This window comes from Hylaeus anthracinus, unplaced genomic scaffold, assembly GCF_026225885.1.
Source record: "Hylaeus anthracinus isolate JK02 unplaced genomic scaffold, UHH_iyHylAnth1.0_haploid 5, whole genome shotgun sequence".
NCBI lineage: Eukaryota > Metazoa > Arthropoda > Insecta > Hymenoptera > Colletidae > Hylaeus > Hylaeus anthracinus.
The window spans coordinates 3,116,989-3,138,555 of NW_026535322.1; the positions used below are offsets into that span (position 1 = coordinate 3,116,989).

Sequence of the window (21,567 nt, forward strand, 5' to 3'; positions counted from 1 at the left end):
CACGCGAGAACGTTGTACTTCCATAAATTAGAGACAGACCCTCGATCGACATGACGTACCTACTTGATGAGAAGGTTACTTGGGCATTATTATCGCTGTTAATCGTCTTCGTCGTACAAATATGTAAGCGGAAGAATAATTTCCACGGTGGCTATGTAGAGATTGCTCCATTTCAACCCAATCTTAAAGTTAATGTGCAAACGCCAGGTAAGGTATGATAAAATGAAGATGTAATAAGATAAGCAAGATAGAAATCCGAGAAGGACGGATGTGTTGTTAACGTAAAAATTGTTCGTACTTTAAGGAACAGAGAAAGAGAGGGTGGTGAAGTATACGGAAGTAGAGAAGACATAATATATATTTTTATTAGAACTCCGAGCAAATGTGAATCAACAAACTGCAATAGTTGCGCAAATGGGGCAACAAAGATGGAAGACTCGTGCTTCCTGTTGAACTTAGCCAGACATTTAAAGAAGGAAAGAGAGCATCGGTTCGGAAATATTACATATCATCGACCAGTGATTACGAGCATGATTGAAGCCAGTATCATAAATATTACACGATAAGAAGTTGAAGATAGAATCTCGAGGAGCAGAGCACGTGACAGACTGCAAAGTCGATAATTGTAGATCGCGCACGTTGATGAATGCCCTTGGGCACATTGTTCAAGATACAAGCCCATTCGTGACAGGGCACTGGGTGAGAAACCATGGCTATGTAATTTTACTACCAGCATGTTACGATCATTCGATCATCCTTAGCTTCCTGGAAGCTTTCGTTATCCTTTTGGTACCTGAGTTCAATAGCCTGCAGCTTTATGCACGTTTAGAATCCATCGAAAGGAAAACAGGTTTAATAAAAAATAAATTTCTACAAATAAATCTATGTGCCTTAGATATAGACGGTATTTTCGTAAAGCAAAATTGAGCAGGGATATATTGCTATTGGCATTCAAAGAATTAATAATTGCCATTTCATTTGCTACTGTTAATGGCCGCTGTGTAATAATTGCAGCTTTCGTCGAAAACTTTCGGAAGCTCCTTTTCAACTGTCATTGTGCATGTACCCTCGTTTTTATCGAGACGACGACATATGCGTGCCTGGATTTTCATTCTACCACACGCCACGCCACGCCGCGAGTAATGAACGGTTAGACCAGCGAGCAGAAATTGCGAGCGTGTCGTTCTACAGACTGTTGCACGCGCGTGCGTCTCGATTTCTAGACGCATCACGACACGGTAATTTCCGAGCCACGTCGAGTCACGAAAACTAAACGTCGCGACGGCTGGAAATTAACCATTTATTGCATGAATTTTGTTTCATCCTTTGAAAGGGAAATTAGTCGTTGTTGGCGTGTACCGCCGTGAATTAATCGGTTCTTGAAATGAAAGGTCGAAGGAGACTGCATCTGTAGGACTGTTAGTAGTTTCCATGCGCAAGAACAGACTCGGACACGTTACAAAATAGAAACGTTATAGGAAAATCTCGAAACTTCTAGGATGATAGAGAGATTTAAAATTGATTTGAGTGATCGCTAATCGATCACGATCGATACGATCGAACCGTTTTATGATAGATCGGACGAACAATAATGTTGCTTCATAAAACAGCTCCCCGCTCTATGACCCTGATAAATCAAGAAACAATATTCAGCTGATTCATCGCAGTGGAGGGGAAAATTCAGATTAAGTCGTGTTCGTATAAATCTGCAACAGATGGAGTAAAAGTCAGTTCGGTTTTAGCAGTTAGCATAGTGTCTTGGAATATAGTCTTCGTGAAATGTGAACGTTCTGTTTTTCTCAGTACAGATTCGAGTAAATCCTCCGCACAGTGTTAGTGTTCCCAGGATATTTTCTCGATTAACTTTCCACGATCCTCATTGACGCTATCCTCTGCAAACATCATCTACAGTCAATCCCATAAATATTCGTATCCTCTATCGAAGAACTTTGACTAAATTGAATAATAGTTTTGATAAATACCAAATGAATTTTCCATTATAAATACCTCTATGAATAAGCTTATACACGGGACTGACTGTATTTTATCCTATTATTTAATAGAACGCCTTTCTACTAATTCAGAATGTCAATCAAACGTCTTTTTACTTCAGGATAATTCAAAATGGCCGTGATAACACCCTACTGGGGCCTGGACGGCATCCTAATCTTTGCCTCCCTTCTGACAGTCGCCTATCTGTACATGACTCGAAAATTCAAGTACTGGGCGAAGAGAGGCATCATGGAGCTCCCTCCGACACCCTTTACGGGAAACTTCACGGACTGCCTGATGTTGAAGAAGTCACCACCTGATTTCGTGTGGGACCTCTACAAACAATCCAAAGGATTACGATACATGGGTTTCTACATTTTCGACAAGCCGTTCCTCCTGGTACGAGATCCCGAGCTCGTGAAGCACGTCCTGGTGAAGGACTTCAACGTGTTCAACGACAGATACGCCTCACCCGACGTGACCGACCGTCTCGGATACGCGAACGTCTTCCAGATGAAGAATCCTGGCTGGAAGATCCTACGGGCGAAGCTGACGCCGATCTTCACCAGCGGAAAACTGAAGAGGATGTTCGAGCTGATGCGCATGGTTGCTGACGATCTCGACGAGCACCTCGAGGCTTTGAATTTGAGTGAGTTTTATCGTCCAATCTCTTGGAACTGGTGATTGTGAACGTAGAATTAGACATTCAAAAAGTTTAAAATCGTTGAAGTTACGAGCGTTAGTTCTTTGAAAGACACATAATTACACATGTACAACGAATGCTAACTAACGCATTCAAGAATCGCGGAAAATCGTATTCATGCAATGTTTGAGAACATCGGAATTTATGATAATTCGCACAAATATCGGTACAAGTCCACGGGGCTACAATAATTTTAACTCGATATTAATCGCAGCCACGGCGAAAGAGGTGGAAATGAAGGACCTATGCGCGAATTTCACCACGGATATGGTTGCCAGCACCGCTTTTGGACTCCAAGCGAACTCGCTGAAGGATCCGAAAGCGGCGTTCAGGGAAGCTGGCAGGGAGATCTTCAAGAACGATTTCGTTCGTGGCATGGAATTTCTCATCATATTCTTCATGCCGCACCTAACCAAATACACAGGCGCGAAATTCTTCGGGACGAAGACCAGCAACTTTATGCGAACCGTTTTCTGGGACACGATCAATCACAGGATTGCGTCGGGCGCGAAAAGGGGCGATCTCATCGATCTTCTGATCGAACTGAAGCAGAAGCACGAGGACGAGGGCGATCTGGGTGGATTCAGTGAGTTCGAAGACGCTACTCGAAGACGCTACACTGAGTTATTCAAGCTTTATTTGTATAATTCGCGTTACAGGTTTCAGTGGTGACGACTTGGTGGCACAAGCCGCCGTGTTCTTCAGCGGTGGATTTGAAACGTCTTCCACCACCATGTCTTTCACACTTTATGAGCTCGCTTTGAACATGGACATACAAACGAAGCTTAGGAAAGAGATTCTGGACGCGCTGGAGAAAACTGATGGCAAGATTACATACGATCTGGTATGAACAATCTATTTTTAAGAAGTTTAAAAAACCTACCCAATTAACCCAATATCTCCGATTTTAATTTAATTTATGCGCAACATCGGTTGGATTGTCAGGTCCGAAATATATTTTTCCACAGCTGCTGACGCTACCGTATTTGGATATGGTAGTCTCAGAGACCCTACGCAAGTATCCACCATTGGGATTCCTGGATCGCATCACCAACGCCCGATACGAGGTGCCCGATTCGGACCTGGTCCTGGAGAAAGGCACACCGGTCTACATCTCCATGATGGGGATGCACTACGATCCAGAATACTTTCCCGATCCACAAAAATACGATCCGGAACGATTCACCGAGGAGAACAAACGGAAGAGACCAAACTTCGTTTACTTTCCGTTTGGTGAAGGACCTCACATTTGCATCGGTTAGTGTGCTTTCAAAGTTCAGATCGGAGGCCGGGCACAAATCGATTAATTCCATGAAATAAAAAGTTAAGAAATGCGATGTAATAATTGTCTGTAAAAATGTACCTTTTAGGTATGCGATTGGGACTCTTACAATCGAAGCTGGGGATCATACAAGTTCTCAGGAAATACGAGGTGTCACGCAGCGAGAAGACCAGCAATCGGATAGTGTTCGATCCCAAGGGACTCACCACGACAGCCCTAGGAGGCCTATACCTGAACGTCCGAAAGATCACCAGTGAAGCTGGTTAATTTGTTTGACGATTATTCGCATATCGAAACAATTTCGGCTACGAGTGACGTCCGTCTGCATCTACTCGGGAGTTAATTAGATACAACACGTTAGAATTGCACACGTATGCGAACGCACAGATGTACAAAAGTACACAAAAGTGTATAGAAATATGTATATGTATATAAAATATTATGTATGGAAGTGCACACTTGTACACGAATGGAGAAATATATACAAATGTATGTCAGTGATGAGTGATCTTCGTCTGAATCTTTAATAAAAGATATGGAAATATATGCGTTCGTCATGTTTGATCAGAATCGCAATAAGCGGGAGAAACGCGGAATTGAATACTAATATCTTCCTGATTCGAAAATATTTACGGGGGGCTATAAATATTTGTGTAACTTGTTACTCGTTTTACGTGATTATTGCTCCGACGTCTGACATCTGCAAATTACTGTTTGCATCTCGTTAATACAGCCTCGCATAAACGCCAGAGGCAACATCGCGTAATAGTAATTTTCCTTATGGTATAAAAAGAAATACTGCGTAATAGAATTATGCAGGGTTATCAATAAAAAAATTGACGTATTTCACCTGTCCTAATTGAGTTGTAACCACTTACAAAAGTGAGAAACATGTCATGAATTACACGAGAGAGACAAATATTCCTTGATTTTTGTTTCAGGCTTTGATATCAAAATAAAATATCTCCCTTTATGCGACCTAATAAATACGGAACGATACCTAAAATATTCTAAACTTATTATTATTATGAACAATTATTATTAAAAAAATATCGAATGTGGACAGATTTAGGCAACGTTTCTTTGTACGATGTTTTTCCGTGTTTGTACCATTCATAACTGAAATGTCTTTACGAACGATTATCAATTCGTCACGACTTTCCTGTTTTTCATTCTGTCTGTTTCTCATTATCAGAAGAGATAACTCACACTTGTAAATTCAGGGATAGTATTTTAATACATTGACATGTTTGCTTCTCATTTTCGTTGAATCATTCTAGCTCCCCACGAGTAAGCTAATCTTTTCAAATTCTGAAATCTTAAAAAAAATCTTAAAAAAAAATCTTTTTCTGTAAAAAATCACTGTTTACCACGGTAATTACTATACCCATATTTTTCTCTTCTAATTAGCTGATCGTTAGTCATCGATATATCTTTCCCTTATCTACCCCAGCTTGGCGAAGCTCGATAAGTCCACTTCTGCTCAATATGCAACAACATTTAATATATTTTTAATGAAGCACGTGATCATACATTCGATTTAATTCACTAAAATTGTAAAATCAAATCGAATGAAGGGGGTTCGAGCACACTTATCGTTCACTATCAACATAAATAAATTGGTAAGTACAGTGCTCGTATCAATAACCTAATCAGACACCTACACAAACATTTACGACAAATAAGAAGAGATTGTACTTAAGATAAGGAGCTTTCACGAAAACATACATAAACACGAAACGTGCAAAATATGCATTTTACATTATATGCAAATTATACCTTCCAAAGCTACGAAGTATCTACTCCTGTTGTGTAAATAATTGTACCCTTTTAGATATATTTATAAGAATGACTGTTTTGTAACTTAGCGACGTTGGTAATGATATTTAGAATATTTTTGGCTATTAGGAAATAAACAAACGTACATGGTCTACGATATTTAAAGTCACTTTATTTGACGTACCTGAGAAATGTTTAAGGTCAAGGAAATTGTAATTACTATGTTACAGAGATAGACCCTCTTCAAGACATTTACGAAAGATGTATTATTATAATACCATTCACATTTTTTACTGCAGCCAATTACATCAGTCAATCGTTCCACGTAATGTAGTCCTTCTAAATATGTGGATTTTAAATAATTTTGTTCGTCCTCTGACTATTCCAGCTTCCTTTATTACTTACCGAGTTTTATCGCGATCGAGCGATTCGACAGAATCGCAGAAGTTGAACGCCTTCGAGTAAACCCACGACTATCAATTTGGAATCTAACTCGAGCAAGTTCAAAGAGTCAGCAAACGACATTGCGTGCCGTTGCAGCGATTAAGAGAAGATTACCCCCAACAGAGTCCTCATAATAGTATGCTGTCGTATTCTATGCTACGAAATGGAATTATGAACAATGATGTGACACTAAATGCACAAAGAGGAGAAGGGAAATCAGCTAGATTCTAGTGGGTGCATAAATAGACTTGCGGTTAATGACGAAAAACTCATTTCTTACTTCAACGTTCATACTGTCACGGCAAGTGGTCTCCGCGGTAATGTAAATAACGCGCTACGTGCATTAAAATTCCAAGTAAGTAATCCTATTTAACGGCGAATACTTTTTAGATAATTTCAAAATGGCCGTGATAACGCCCTACTGGGGACTGGACGGGGTCATAATCCTCACCTCCTTAATGACGGCTGCCTACCTTTACATGACACGAAAGTTCAAGTACTGGGCGAAGAGAGGCATCATGGAGGTTCCACCTACACCTTTCATAGGAAACTTCACGGAGTGCTTGATGATGAAGAAGTCACCAGCTGATTTCGTGTGGGACCTGTACAATCGGTCCAAGGGCTTACCCTATATGGGATTCTACATTTTCGACAAGCCATTCTTTCTCCCGAAGGATCCTGAGCTCATCAAGCATATCCTGGTGAAAGACTTCGATGTATTCTGCGACAGACACGCCACCGCTGACGTAAATGATCGTCTTGGGTACGCGAACGTCTTCCAGATGAAAAATCCCGCCTGGAAGTCCCTGAGAATAAAGCTGACGCCGATCTTCACCAGCGGAAAACTGAAGAAGATGTTCGAGCTGATGCGCATGGTTGCTGATGATCTCGACGAGTACCTCGAAACTTTGAATTTGAGTAAGTTTTATTGCTGCATAAAATTGTTTATCAAGGAATGAATATACGAGTGGCAGAGTAACCTAGTGATATTATCAAATGGCGTAACGCACTGGAAAAAATTCACCTTTAATGTGATTCGTAAGACATAGCACTTAGACGATACCGTTGATACACAGCATGACTTGTTCAACTATTGGCTTGGCTATATAGTATAATTACAGAGAATACAAGCAAGAAAAACTGTGTAATGCACGTTCGAATTTGTCATGTTTCAGTCCACGCGAGCCTATTAATTATTCACGTTGCGTGTGTGATAATGAAAGCATACCGAACTGGTACATGCTACAAAGTTTTAATTGTAACAACTTTTATAATTTCACGAGTGCAATTACGATTCCAGTCTTGATAAATCCTGTCGCGTTTGCGTACTATTCTACAGCATTATTTTTGATTTGCTTGGATAGAGAATTTTCTAAATTAAACGTTACATGATTAGAACATATTTATTCCAGACGTTCCGAAGGAAGTAGAATTAAAAGACGTCTGCTCACGATTCACCACCGACATGATCGGCAGCACTGCATTTGGCCTGAGGGTGAATTCGTTGAAGGATCCTAACGCACCATTTCGAGTAGCTGGCAAGGAAATTTTTGCCACCAACTTTTTCCGTAGCATGGAGTTCCTCATCATATTCTTTGCGCCGCAATTAACCAAGTACACTCATCCGAAAGTATTTGGGAAGAAGTCTGGTGAATTCCTACGGAGCGTTTTTTGGAGGATGATCAATGAACGGATAGATACAGGGGAGAAGAGGAACGATCTCATCGAGCTTCTGATCGACCTGAAGAAGAAGCACGAGGGAGACGACGATCTGGGTGGATTCAGTGAGTTCACGCTATCTACTAGTACACGTTTCTAACGAGGATTCCTACAAAATTAATATTCCTATTATTAACTATTACTATTTCTATTTAGGATTCAATGGCGACGACTTGGTGGCACAAGCAGCCGTGTTTTTCACCGCTGGTTTCGAGACTTCTTCCACCACCATGTCTTTCACACTTTACGAGCTCGCACTCAACATGGACATTCAAAGGAAGCTTAGGAAAGAGGTCCTGGATGCACTGGAAGAATCTGGTGGCAAGATTACCTACGATATGGTACATTCTTGAATCTCAGAGACTGGAACAACATAATCAATATGAACAAAAAATTCCATAATTATTAAGAACATATATATATATATGCATACTATAACACTACTCTTCTAACAAATACTCTTCGTCGTAGATTATGACGCTTCCGTATTTGGATATGGTTGTCTCCGAGACTCTGCGCAAGTACCCACCACTGGCATTCCTGGATCGCGTATGCAACACGAACTACAAAGTTCCTAATTCCGACTTGACGTTGGAGAAAGGCACTCCAGTGTTCATTTCCATATTTGGGTTGCATTACGATCCGAAATACTTCCCCGATCCACAAAAGTACGATCCTGAGAGATTCAACGAGGCGAACAAACAACAGCGACCGAGCTGTGTTTACATCCCGTTTGGAGATGGACCACACATTTGCATCGGTAAGCACGCTTCTACAATCGCGTGATCTTGAATTTAACCATTATCAATGAATTGTGAGTGTCGTTATTGCTGAGATGTATACAGCGTTTGTCTGTTTGAAGTTCTTGCTTCCTTGATTATACTCCAGTAATTTGTAACTCGCACGACACTTGAATTATATAATAAACATCTCCATCTGACACGTTTCTAACACGAGGGATTATCACTGACAACGAGTTTCTTATCTTGGCTAACACAGTTTTGCATGTTACGAGAAACCGATTTAACTATCTGATACTCGAGGTCATGTATGCATTGAACGCGACTCGTGAATCGCCATTTTTCAGATAACTATGTCGAAATTGTAATACACGTGCCACTGTTTACATATTATGTAAAAGTGTAACTATTTTTCTTATCGAAACGAACAGTAATTGTATACAAAATTTCTTATCAATGTTCAGATTTCTATAACATGTAGCAACGAATGATGTTGTAATTTCATGGATATAATTCGAAATATGTTGAGTCACCGTCGTCACCACTTTGCTTCAGACGCAAAGCTTGCAAACAAAATTGGCTTTCTGCTTGAGCAGGCATTCGATAAGTTTCGCAACTCCTTCCTTTATCTTTCAGGTCTTCGAATGGGGCTTATGCAATCAAAGCTGGGGATCGTTCAATTCCTCAGGAAGTACGAGGTGACACCCTCGGAGAAGACACAAATCCCAATGGTGTTCGATCCGAAGGGAGTAGTTACGTCAGCCATTGGAGGTCTACATCTGAACGTCAGGAAGGTCACCTCAGAAGCTGGTTAATTTTTTGCCTTAATTTTCTGAAATGTTTCACCGTAACAACCGTACTCAATTTTTGTACTGTATCTTGGCCGTGACCGAGTCAAAATAAAAAGGAGAACAATTTGTGGTATAAATGCAACTCAACGAAGGAAATATTTTTCTTAAATTCGGTAATGAGAATTTAGCCGTTCATTGCGTACATCGATTAACTCCATGAAACAAAAATGCAGGAAACACTCTGTCTTTCGTTTACGCGGTGACGTACACATATTTATTTCATTCACTTATTCTCATTTACAAAAGAGACTTTACTTACAATCGAATCTCTGTAATATATTAGTACGACACCTTGGAATCAAATGGAATGACGGATACCGCGGCTGAACGGTGTCCTGGCATCTCGTTTGCGTGCATCGCTCAGTGACGGCGTTCGTTGTCGACAGATCGACCACGACAACCGAATACACCTGTCGTGGTTCAAAGTTTAATACCTCATTGCAATTTTCAACGAGTTTTCACCTAGACGAGAATTTCGGCCATCGGTGGTGTTCGTCGAGAATCGATTACGGAGTGTGTGGATAATTACTATTCGTTTCGAACGGGTGCAACAATCGAGGCATTTCTCGAACAGCAGAGATGGCCGGAATTTGTTTCGAATACGGTTTTGATTTCTTTATTACGTTAGAAATATTTCATTCTAGACATCAAATCGTCATTTTTATTCAGCGAGTAACGGATGAAACTTCGTTTATTATACGTTATTCGAAATTTGTATCTAGAACGTTGCTCACCTCTGACAAGTCGATCGCTGTCACCGAGCAGCAAACGAATCGTCGCTTGGATCCCTTTCACGGCACTTTTACACACATAATAACTATACAGTTCACCGTTTATAATATCGTGATAGTAACTCGCCCGCGAGCTTAGCAGTTATTTCGCGTCCATCGTTCCATAATTTTTCTCGCCAGGTAAATATACATTATACATATATATATTATATCTAGTCATTTTTTGTTCGTGTGAGCCGTACATCACGACCTGTCTCTTCGTTACAGTAATTGCAGGTTGCTTTCCTGTTAATCTTCATCGTGCGTTCACAATGTGCGTGTCAACGAGACAACGTCCAGTTTACTGCGGCGCCATCGCCATTTCGCACGGACACGCGAAATCGTATTTTGAATAGTAAATGAGAAACAAATGGATGAATTCTTCTTCCTTTTCAATTTTATGATTTACCAACTACTTCGTTTACCAACCGTGTTGAATTTGCAATTCTGACGATCGTTTCACCCTCTTAAACAATGATGTTGCAATTTCCAACCCTTAAACCCGCAAGTCGAGCGCTGAATTTCATATTTAAATTTAACAACAACATCGTAACTTTCAACCTTCCGCGAACTTTATGTTTGGGTTTGTTTAAGGCTTCTATGAATTTGCAATTTCTACCCCTGCAGTTGAGAGTTTGTTGACTTTCTCTGTTGTTGTTCGATCCTCTCTAAGCGTCTTAATTGTTTCGCTAATGAGTCTTCGGATCGCTCATGAAGATGACCCGAGACGGGCAAAGTTTTAGTTGGAATAAAATTTTTAAAATATGGAAATTGAACTTTTTTTTTATAATAGATTAGGTAGCCAGAGTGTGTTTCCCCTGAAAAATTGAATTCAGGTTCTCAACGTCACATCGGATGGTTAGATTTCACTTAATTATTGCAAATGCAGCCCTCAAGACGATTATTCTGTCAAAATTATGATACACCCACGGCTAAGGGATTAAATCCATAATAATGCTTCTACTTGGGTCTAATTGGATGCACTGGATCCCGCAGGGCTACAACTCCGAAGCTCGTTATACGGTCTGCGATAAAATACTACCTGTAGTGTCTGCTTATTTAGTTATTATCGTGACCATACAAACTCGAAATAAATATGTTTGCCATTTACTATTCGAAACACCATATATTAGGTCGTCTTAAAAGTTTTCGATTCAATGATGATCCCACAGATGCTTTCTACATTCCCTTTCGAAGTTTCAAATATTCCTCTTTGGATGTTTCGAAGACACTCTAGATAAGCCCAGGTTACGGAAACGCGGAAGGCGAAATAAAAGGCTTGTTCGCTGAACAATTGCATGATGTGCTCGGTTAAAATTCCCTGGCACGCAAACTATTCACGAAAGAACCACTACACCCATATATTTCGGTAATTGGTATCGCCGTACTCTTTTATTAACGCTTTCGCCGCTGAAACCGATGCTTGGCTTCCTGTTCGCCAAACACACTCGATGCACACTATAGGCCATAAATATGGGAACGTCGATAACCTCGAGCAAACCAAATTCCAGAGAAATATAGGATCATTTATTATGCAACGCTTCTACGTGCGAAGAATTCTTCTCGTAACCTTTTCCGTTTGCTTTTGTTGTCTCGTTATTAATTCTCTCACTTGTGCCTCTTGAAATTTGTTTTTTCCAAGGTATCACGAAGAAAGGAATAACTATTATCGAGTTACGTACTGGTACTTTTCCTCCCTCGACAACCTCATCTTAACTCAAGCAGATTCCGCATTTTAAGTCTGCACTACTCCGTACCATAGCTGAAGCTCCCAAAGGACAATTACCATGAAGAGCGTACACAATAAATGTCTGATCCTTCTAAATCTCTTCAGCTATTCTCTATTCCCTGCAGTACTTCGCAACATCTCCATAAACCTGAACATACTCCGCACGATGAAGATCAACGAGACGGAAGGTAAGGTCTCCAGCGCCTCTCGATTCAACATCGTCGAACGTTCCGTTTCGCGTTCGACGATCGTCTCCTTACACGCTAATTAGCATCGCATTGCTGATGAAGGGTGTATTGAACTCGAGGTTCCCGCGGCGTTCCAGGATTACACGTGGCTGTCGTGCGTTCTCGATCGTCGAGATCGTCCTCTATCGCCCGCGGGGGAATACGCGGGATCGATTACGCTTCGTTTCGTAATTGACGAAAATAATTGGGACACGAGGACTACCTCGGCGCGGATAAACGATCAATTGACGGAGTAGAAACGCGATGCCGCACCTACGACATCGTTGGACCGTCGAGTTCCCGTTTCCTCTTCTCTTCTTCTCGGTTCCCTCGAACCCTGGCTTCCCTCTGGAAACCCAGGCCCCAAATTTTCTTTTGGCGATCGACCGACGCCACATCGCTCGCGAGCAGGGCCCAATTGAGATCTCATGGGACTCTTGGGCTACAGTTCGTACTATTTCCAAAGGAAAAAGGCACCGAAGAAATTAAAGTTACTTCAATGAGTGAAGGTAGGTAATAAGTAGCTTTCGATAAATAGAAAACTCCTCTGGAACTAAGAGGGTTAAGAATATCGTTTCTCGATCTTCATAATTGATCTATTTGTAACGAATGAAGCTGTAGCCCTTGAACACCACGCTTTAATTCGGCCCTGCTCGAAAGCAGTGCTGGGCAGTGATTACTCTGGGACTCTACCATCGTAATTATTACTCGCAACTGTCAGATTGAAAACTACATATTGAATCTGCAATCACGGATTAGTAATTTTCGATCATCGTGTCTGATTGTACATTGATCATTGATCGTGATCACCGATTGCTTCCGGTGACCGTGATGACGTGTTACATTTTTGTCCAACGCTGCTCGAAAGTAACACAGGTAATTGGATAGTTCGATTGTCGGCACAAGTGGTCCGAATAGATTAGAAAATAATCGCCTCGTAGCCGCTCGATATCGACCGACGGATAATCGATTTACTGTCTAGGAAGAGACAAATAAATATTGACAAAGGTCAGGCACAGACAGTGAGTGGTAGAACGAAAAAAGCATTTGACTCCGAATCGCAGCGGTTGAACGTCGATCATTCGAACATTCGACCAGGCCGCGACTTATGGTCGTTTCGTTCGCGGGCTGATGGGAGAAGGTGTTCGAAACGATTTCGTCGTTGGCTAGATCAAATACTTTTTCCCTCGTACCACTGGAAGTTTAATAATTTATATTATAGCGTGTATACAACGTTATTATGGTTCGACGTAGCTCGCTCGCTCGAAGACACCGTTGCGTCTCTTACATTCGTCGATCCTTTTCTTCGATCCTCTTTAAGGTTCAAGATTTCAACGAGCTTCCACAATGGGGTGGAAAGATTCGCGCGGTGAGATCTCATGTCCGACGTGGAAAGGGCTGGAGTGAAAATATTCGCGCAAATCCTGAACGCCGACTGAAGAGATTCGTCGATTCCACGGAAGCATTCATAAATAAAATTCTGGGTGAATTACATTTGAGATAAATGTATGGAATAATATGGCACTCGGTCATCCATTTCCTGCGACGTTATTGGGAAGTAATCGAAGTATCGAGATACTCGTAAATATTTTGAGAAGTTAATTCGAAAATTGTTAATAAACCTGTCTAATAATTTTTGACCGAATCATATAACATTTTCCTGTTATTATTAGCCGTAAAATATGCTGCTATAGAAGTTTGTAAAATTCCTGAATTGAGATTCAAGTTTCGACAAAGTTTTCCGTGACCATTCAAACGAATCTCTTCGAAAAATCGAACAAGCATTACGCAGAATGCAGAGGGTCGCTCGCGCGATGCGGATGCAGGGTTCATCTTTCCGCTCTACGATCGCCGTAGAAAACGAAGAATGCCCAAAACGAGTTTTGGGTACTGAAGACAATAACGTAAGACTAGAGTTCAACAATACATGCGGTTTTTAATCGCCGTACAGACACACTGGTGGAGTATAAAAATATAAACATCTAAAAATGAAAAAAGCGAGACGCCGTTAGAGAACTAATTTGTGTCGAGGCTGAGAAACACGTGTATTTGTGTGTATGTGTGTGTATGTGTGATGCGTCGCGGACGAACCGATTACGAGGGTAATATTATTCTCCTTAAGTCGGAGGCTACGTTAGGCTCTATACGCTTACTTTCTCTCCTGTTCATCGTTTTTCAGACGCATTTCAAAAACGCTCCGCGAGGACAGATATCTGTCGATCGATGAAAAATTTATGATAATCATCGACAATTTTTCCTGTATTAATTTAGAAAAGCAGTTTTTAATTAACGAAACCCAACTACTAGTTACATTCCAAGTCCGAAAGGGTTGAGATTCGCGATCGTCTTTTATCTCATCGGTTCGTAAGTATAATTATTATCAGTGATCGTAGCGAACATTTTAACATTCGACTAAATTTCCAACGAACCAATAAATGTTCTGCGTGCGTTCTCGTACCTCGCGACGTTAATTTCATTTCTTTCTCTCCCCCCCGCCCCCCTTTTTCTTCTGTATTTCGTTTTGCATTTTTGATTCCATTTTATCTTTCCATTGTCTACCTACGCGCTCGCGCTTATCCTTTATTACATAGATTCTCCATCTTTATGCGACGTCCATCCTTATATATATTCATTTTATTTATATATGTACGCTTTTGTCTCGATGGGGATTGCATATTTTTCACGTCTTTGTATACATTGCGTCTTGCATATATTTATATATATATATAGTTCTTTTCTTTATGTATATATATATGTATATATGTATAATAACGAACAACATTAATGATTACTCATTAGGCTATTCTTTTAATTGGACAATAAATAAAATAGTCTATATACCGCGCATTCTTTTTTCGCCATCCTTCAAGTCAAGTGCATCCTTTCTCTGTCCCATACATCCCCCAACCCCTTCATTCCCCATTGTTTTCTTCGCGTCTATCCCAACGAAGTTTGAATTCGTTTTCGCCGCGTATTATCAATGTTCAAAGCTCCGTCTCTTCTCTCCACCCTTCCTCTACCCCCTTGTCTCCCTCAACCGCTATACTATCAGAACGGAGATCGATAATTAGGAGCAATATACATATATTTGGTATTTGCCACCTGTTCGACAGTTTGGCTTCGATACGAACGTTAATTACACTCACACATTCTCTGGCTACATTTGGAAACAGCTAATCGACATACTACACGCACGTTCTACGACAATTTGAATCGCGTTTTAATCCTCGTTACAACGTTTGACTTTGCCCCCCTACCCCACCCCATTTACGGCCCTTCTCTTCGACCGTCGCGTTTTATCGTTATTTTTACAGGCCGTCGTCGGGGCGGACGAGTAAGAGAAGGGATCCAAAGGTTCCCCAACCGATCGTGGACGATGTCTACGTTGACTCGACAACCGGCGGATTCCGTCGAGGCTCGCGCGAGAAGAAATCGACCGACAAGTGGCGTCTCACCTCCCCGTTTCCTCATCGAAACTCGGTATAGATCGTCGCTGGGGAAAGCAAATCGTCTCGAAACCCCGATAAGCCTCGAATTCCTCTCGAAACCCCTCTAACCTAGTCTATTCGACGCGAGAGACCGAACAACGTTTCCAAACGAACGGAGATCGTTTAAACGCAGCCGAAAAACGCTCGTCGCTCTCGGTTTCCCTCGACATCTGTGTCTCTCAACTACCTCTCGACTTCCCTCCCATCTTGTTGCCTATCGTAAACGATCTTTGGCTACGCGCGTGTCCGCCTCCGCCGATCATAGTTCTGCTAAACACGTTCCGCGTTCAACCGCTGCAACAAAAGAAATTCTCAGCCAGCCACCTGTGCAGGCCCGACAACTGTTTCTCGGAATTGTCCTCGACCACCAGGCCGTATCACTTGATCTCCTCCCGACTCGGGGAGCGGTGCGGATGCGGCGAAAGAGGCGCCTCCGCGACCTGTCTCCTCGGCCGAAAGCTCGCCGTCAAGGAGGAGATCCAACCGCCGGGCGACTGGGAGCTTTGATCGTGCAACGAGTCGCTGTTGCTGTTGCTCCTGGCACTGTCGACGCTCATGCCCGACTTGAAACGCGATAGCAAACCGGGCGACGACTTCTTGGCGGTCGACGGCGACGAGAACGTCGGCTTCTTCCTGACTTTCGTCGTGTCCTTGCACAACATCGAGTCAAGACTGCCCGCGTGCGGCCGTTCCTCGGCTTTCTTTGGCTCAAACGACCCGAGCATCGCGCACTCGGTCTGCTTGGTCATCTTCGAGATATCCTCCATGCTCGCCGAGCTTCGTCTGATCTCGATTTTGCCTATGTCGCCTTGCACGTCCTCGCCGGACGCGTGTTCGGTCTTCACGACGATCGCCGGCTGCTTTTGCTTCTTCGCGCGCACGTTGATCTCCCCGAACTCGATGTCCGGGTTCGGTTCCTTCACCTCCTTCAAGCTCTGGGATTTACCCTCCGGGTTCGAGAAGTTCCGTCGGTGCTTCGTTAACGAGGCCTCCGACATCGCGCCTGGGAGTGTCTCCAGGGAGGTGGACGATCTCTTCTCTTTGGCGAAGACGGTTCGCCAGCTTTTGTTCTTGCAGTCGGCCGATTTCCTGACTTTGGGCAGGGTCGTGGCTCGCTTGTCCACCGAGGACAACTCGACCACCGTCGCGATGGCTTTGCTCTCGTTGGCCGAGGGTTTCGCGAGGTTGCATCGCTTGCAGATCGGTAAGGAGTTGTTGTGCCTGGAAGAAGTGGTCGCGATGGGAGCGGTGATCACCGAGTTGCTCTTGTTCAGCGTCTTGATGAGGTGCTTGGTGGGTTTCGGCGACGGGGAGTCTCTTGATTCGAAGCTGATGTTCAGACGATCCGTGAAGTTCCTCCATCGCGAGAAGAGGGACTTGTGATTGTTGGATCCCGGTTTGTCGTCGCAGCAGCATCGCAGACCGATCGACTCCCTGTGAACCTCTTTGCGACTAGACCTGGCCTCCTGCTCGTTCTCCGCTAAGCTACCCGTCCTCTTCAGGTTATTCCTCTGCTGCGTCTCGACCACCACGTTACCGTTCCCCTCGACCAGTCTCCCCTCCCCAAATTTCTTGTCCAACAGAATCATCTCGTTCTTCTCCAGCTCCTCCAGGATCCTCGTTCCCTCCGCCGACCTCGCGCTGACCGGCGAGCTCAAGTTGCTGCCGAGATTCTCTCCTTTACTGCGTCTTCTTTCGTGCTCTCTGACAGCCCTGGCCAGGTCGTGATTATGATAATCCAATGACGATTTCTCTCGACTACCCTTCCGGCTACCAGGGTAGCTTTTCCTACCTGATGGCGGCCCGGCTATGGACCCTTCCGTGGAGATCTTGAACTTCAACGCCTTCTCGCTGACCTCCACCTCGGTGGCTGTCTCCGGATCGGAGCTCTCGAGGTTCTCCGCGTCCTCCGCCGTCAGGTTCTCCGTGATGTCCTCGTCGGTGGATCGTGATCTCGAGTGGATCGTGCCGGCTGAACGTTTGGAACGCATGCTGTGCGACGAGGTGGACTTTACCACCGCTGACGAACTCATGCCACCGGGAGTCGTCGCCATCGGCGTCGATTCGCCCAGGTCAGCCACGCTTTTTCTGTGGTGGCGCTCGTCCTTCGCCGCCTCGTTCAGTCTACGGTAGTACTCCAACGCTTCCCTCACTGGCTGGACTATGAGACTCTGGAACAGTAGGTGTTTCGGATATCGTTAGATTGGTGCGTGTTACAATGTTACAATTTTTATGCGACTGGTGGAGTTAACCGATTTGTGCAGCGAACATCTCATGTAACTTTGGAATCAACAACCAGAGTCTTTCAATAATTCATCTAAACAATTTCAAACTTTAAGGACGAACTGTTCTAAATAGTCTCTACTTGAGCGATCATAGTTCAACGGTGTATTTTCAAGCTTCTAATGGGGCTGATCGCAGAACGTCGAACCTCTAAACCCGACTCTACTTCAGTATTGATCATCTTCGAAAGCCTCGAGAGTCTCACAGGAGATGTTGGCGCAGGAGCGATGAATGTACTTTATTAATAATGAAAACGACAGCAGACGTACTTGCAGCTCTGGAAGCAGTTCCCCGAGGGCTTCGAAAAGAGGAAGTAGAACCAGACCGATGAAGCTGACCTGGGACGACGGTTTGGTCACTTTATCGCGGTCCATGAACGGTGTTACCGGAAGTCCCTCGAGCTTCTCCGTGTCGCTCTGCTTGAAGAATTCCTGGAGCAACCTGTCCAGCCACGGTTCTGCGACTTCCATTGGTCGGGCCTCGTTGCTGATGTCCGCCACTTTGATGAGTATCATCGACAACTGCAATTTAAAATTTCAATTGCGTTTGGATATATATTGTTGTTTACGAATTTGTTAAATATCGTGCTTTCGTTTCGTAGACTTACCGAATTGATGTGGGCTTTGTTGGAATAATCGAACTCCGGGATGATGTCGGTGAATTGCCCAAGGATCTCGTTGTGCCTGGCCATGTCCGTCGCGAGGATGCATCTGATGATCCCCTCGCGCACTACCCGATAGGTCGCGTTGTCCAAGGACGCGAGTATGTTGCATTCAGGCGCCTCCAGGACGCGAAAGGCCACGGAGCAATGATGGTTCTCCAGTGGAGAGATATCGTTGTACCGCAGAGCCAGCTCGGTGCGCGCGTTTATTTGATAAATGTTGTTGTAACCCGGATGATCCAGATCGTGGCAGATGCAGGAGACGATCAGTATAAAAACCTCGAGGTCGCCGATCCGCGACGGAAGATCTACTGCCCAGGCTATCGCGTACATCTGAAGCCAGAAGATTTATTAAAACGTACCTCGGTATTTTATATCCTTCGCTCCCGTTATTCTTTCCATTTATATACGGAATATTTTCGTTTGCATTCCAAAGTTAACAAAGTTGGTTAATTTAAAGAATGTTACCAATAACCATGAAGTCGTAGTATACCCTAAAATCTTTATTCCCCTTCGAAGAAAGCAGCACCCTCATATTTAATTGACCACCAAGAAATATAATTTCAGACGACTTTACGTTGTTTTCAGAGGGGGTACATAAAACTCCTTCATTAGAATGGAGTCATTCCGCGAGTTGATAGTAGTGTGTGTATGTGTAGATACTTGCCATTTGCGCCACGCAGAAGCAGTGCCTGAAGTTATGAAATGGCACTTCGTTATAGTTGTTGTAAACTTCGTAGAGGAAGTTCCTCAGGATTGGTAAAGGAATGTTAAACTTTTGAGGTAGGTCGAGCTCGACGAACATCGCTTGCAGCATCAGCAGCAGCTCTTCGTCTTCCCACTGTCGCGCGTCGAAGGCTGGCGAACGCAGCCACTCTCGAACGCTCGATGACACTGACACGTCGCTGCAACAGAAGCATAAGCGCTAATATTTTAACTGTAGAACCATAATCAAGGGACTTCATATCTGGGGAATTGCCTTTCAAACTTCGAATGGACTCAGAACGTACTTTGCTACGTTTACTGCAGTGGATTTTTAGAATTGTCAGTATAGTGAAGTTTACGACAATACAATTTCAGAATCATAGTCTCAAAGTTTTCGAGTCTCAGAGTCTCAGAGTCTATTGCACGAAAATTCTCGTTTCCTTTCGCAAGCATTAACATGTTACAGGCCAGACACGCCGCTAACTATACTATACGAGATTCCCAAAGTTTTGTAACGAAAACACGATTTGAATATCTGTGATCTGGTATCGATGACTCGTAAACTCATAAATATGCAGGGGCAACGCAAAAGGATTTTCGTAACGCACGGTATTAATATTTATTGTAATCCAAACGTGACCGTATAAATCCATACCGATCGTATGCAACAACGATGCATAATCTCGAGGAACTATCGCAGCGTTAACGAAGATGCATGTTTATAGTGACAAATGTATAGGTACTACCCTTTGGACAGGAAATCAAGAAGGATCCGTTTGAACAATATTTGTAGATTTTATCGTCAGAGATTTTAGTCGTGAATTTATATTCGCAATTTAATTATGAATATTCGCGTCTGGTGACTTCGTTTGATGCGACGAATTCTGCTTTAATTACTTTCACGTTTGACCAAAGGAGGGAAATACGATTCCATTCGAGAAAGTAAATTAACCTGCGTTCGAAGTCGAGTCCCTTTGAATGGGAAATCAATGCTTTACACTCCTGTCGCGATGAAATTAATTGGATTAACATGTCATTTCATCGGGATACGGATGTGATCAGCATTCAGTACTTTGTGGAATAATGGGTTATCCGCTTATTGAACTAAATCAATGTGGAAGCCAATCTACGACAGATTGAAATTACATTAGCAAGCATTAGCATCGATTCACCGGAGCAATGTGGCGGATAACATATGTGGTCGCTTCTGAATAAACGATTAATGTACTAAGCATGCCTGTGGCGCAGAACGTGGAATGCGTTATCTGAGATGCTAATTATGGAAGTAATTTTTATTTCAACTAGGAAGAATAATAACCATTTCGATAGGAAATTAGAATACCTTGATGATACGATATGGTTTAACTATAAATTAGATTTTTGATAAATAAAAACTACATTTGTATAGCGAAGGAAAGGAAGGCTCTAAATTTTGTCGAGCGATGACACGAAATTGCCTTGAAGTTAACAGTTACTCGTATCAACAAAAATTGTTCAAGTGTAAAGGGTTAAAGAATACTCGCTGAGAGTCACATCGAGATTGCATCGACCGGTTGCGTTAAGATCAAGGCAGGATCAAGGAGATCAGGCCGAAGCACGTGGTAATGAAGACCACTAATTGGCAATCCGCATTTAGCATCCGCATCGAATCGTGTCATACGATAATGTTTGCCTTGTGAAGCTCACCATTATAACCTGGCTACGGCAGGTTATTACAGAGATAACGGTAGCTTAATAGCATTTCGTGGTTAAAGCAACGGAGGCTGCTACTGTCCATGATCGTCATTCCCAGAAGTCGACGAAGGCTGACGAAGAGGCTTGTAAACAAGCTGCATTCGATTTTTGCCGAGTCTCACTCCCCGATACTATGTCCACAAACTTTTTAGTCTCTATTTCATCGAAGAACCTCAGAACAAGCCTGTCGTTAAGAGATTTAATTATGAATATTTACACCAATAATTTCAGAGATATTTTTAGAGATGAAGCACATTACGAATCGCTCGGAAATTTAATTATACAAAGCTCCTTCACTCGTCTATTCCTTCGATTATCTATTTCCGATCAATATTACATTAATTCCAAATGTGTTCACCTCTGTTCCAAAATATCAGCTTACTCTAAGTATGTATTCACTGTTTTGGATACATTTAAATAACAAAATCACTCGAACGTCTATAATTCCTGTGCCTCTCCC

The 21,567-nt window shown here is 42.8% G+C and overlaps 2 protein-coding genes across 4 annotated transcripts in view; one reads left to right on the forward strand and one right to left on the reverse strand.

Moving 5' to 3' along the window:
* The first annotated feature begins 1,721 nt into the window (after nt 1-1,721).
* LOC128895797 (uncharacterized) lies at nt 1,722-9,592 on the forward strand. Its single transcript, XM_054158723.1, has 11 exons — nt 1,722-1,832; nt 2,114-2,641; nt 2,910-3,281; nt 3,355-3,539; nt 3,664-3,952; nt 4,066-4,242; nt 6,591-7,118; nt 7,613-7,984; nt 8,076-8,260; nt 8,391-8,679; nt 9,296-9,592. Exons 2-11 carry the CDS (start codon nt 2,125-2,127, stop codon nt 9,472-9,474), a joined length of 3,093 nt encoding a protein of 1,030 aa, XP_054014698.1. The 5' UTR covers nt 1,722-1,832; nt 2,114-2,124; the 3' UTR covers nt 9,475-9,592.
* Nucleotides 9,593-13,244: 3,652 nt separating this feature from the next.
* The window catches only part of LOC128895392 (cAMP-specific 3',5'-cyclic phosphodiesterase 4D), a 112,639-nt gene continuing 104,316 nt past the window's right edge, over nt 13,245-21,567 (reverse strand). For all 3 annotated transcript variants that reach the window (XM_054157942.1, XM_054157941.1, XM_054157943.1), the window contains 4 exons: nt 19,336-19,573; nt 18,615-19,001; nt 18,277-18,528; nt 13,245-17,895 (listed from right to left, as the gene is read on the reverse strand). In XM_054157942.1, the coding sequence (XP_054013917.1) occupies nt 16,102-17,895; nt 18,277-18,528; nt 18,615-19,001; nt 19,336-19,573 (2,671 nt within the window). In that variant the 3' untranslated portion in view covers nt 13,245-16,101. The remainder of the gene's footprint in view (nt 17,896-18,276; nt 18,529-18,614; nt 19,002-19,335; nt 19,574-21,567) is intronic.

Bases quoted from the DNA above. Each gene is read 5' to 3' on its own strand.
- LOC128895797 (XM_054158723.1), top strand. From the start codon at position 2,125: ATGGCCGTGATAACACCCTACTGGGGCCTGGACGGCATCCTAATCTTT. The intron at 3,282-3,354 runs GTGAGTTCGAAG...TTCGCGTTACAG, and splicing joins GGGCGATCTGGGTGGATTCA to GTTTCAGTGGTGACGACTTG. The intron at 7,985-8,075 runs GTGAGTTCACGC...ATTTCTATTTAG, and splicing joins CGACGATCTGGGTGGATTCA to GATTCAATGGCGACGACTTG.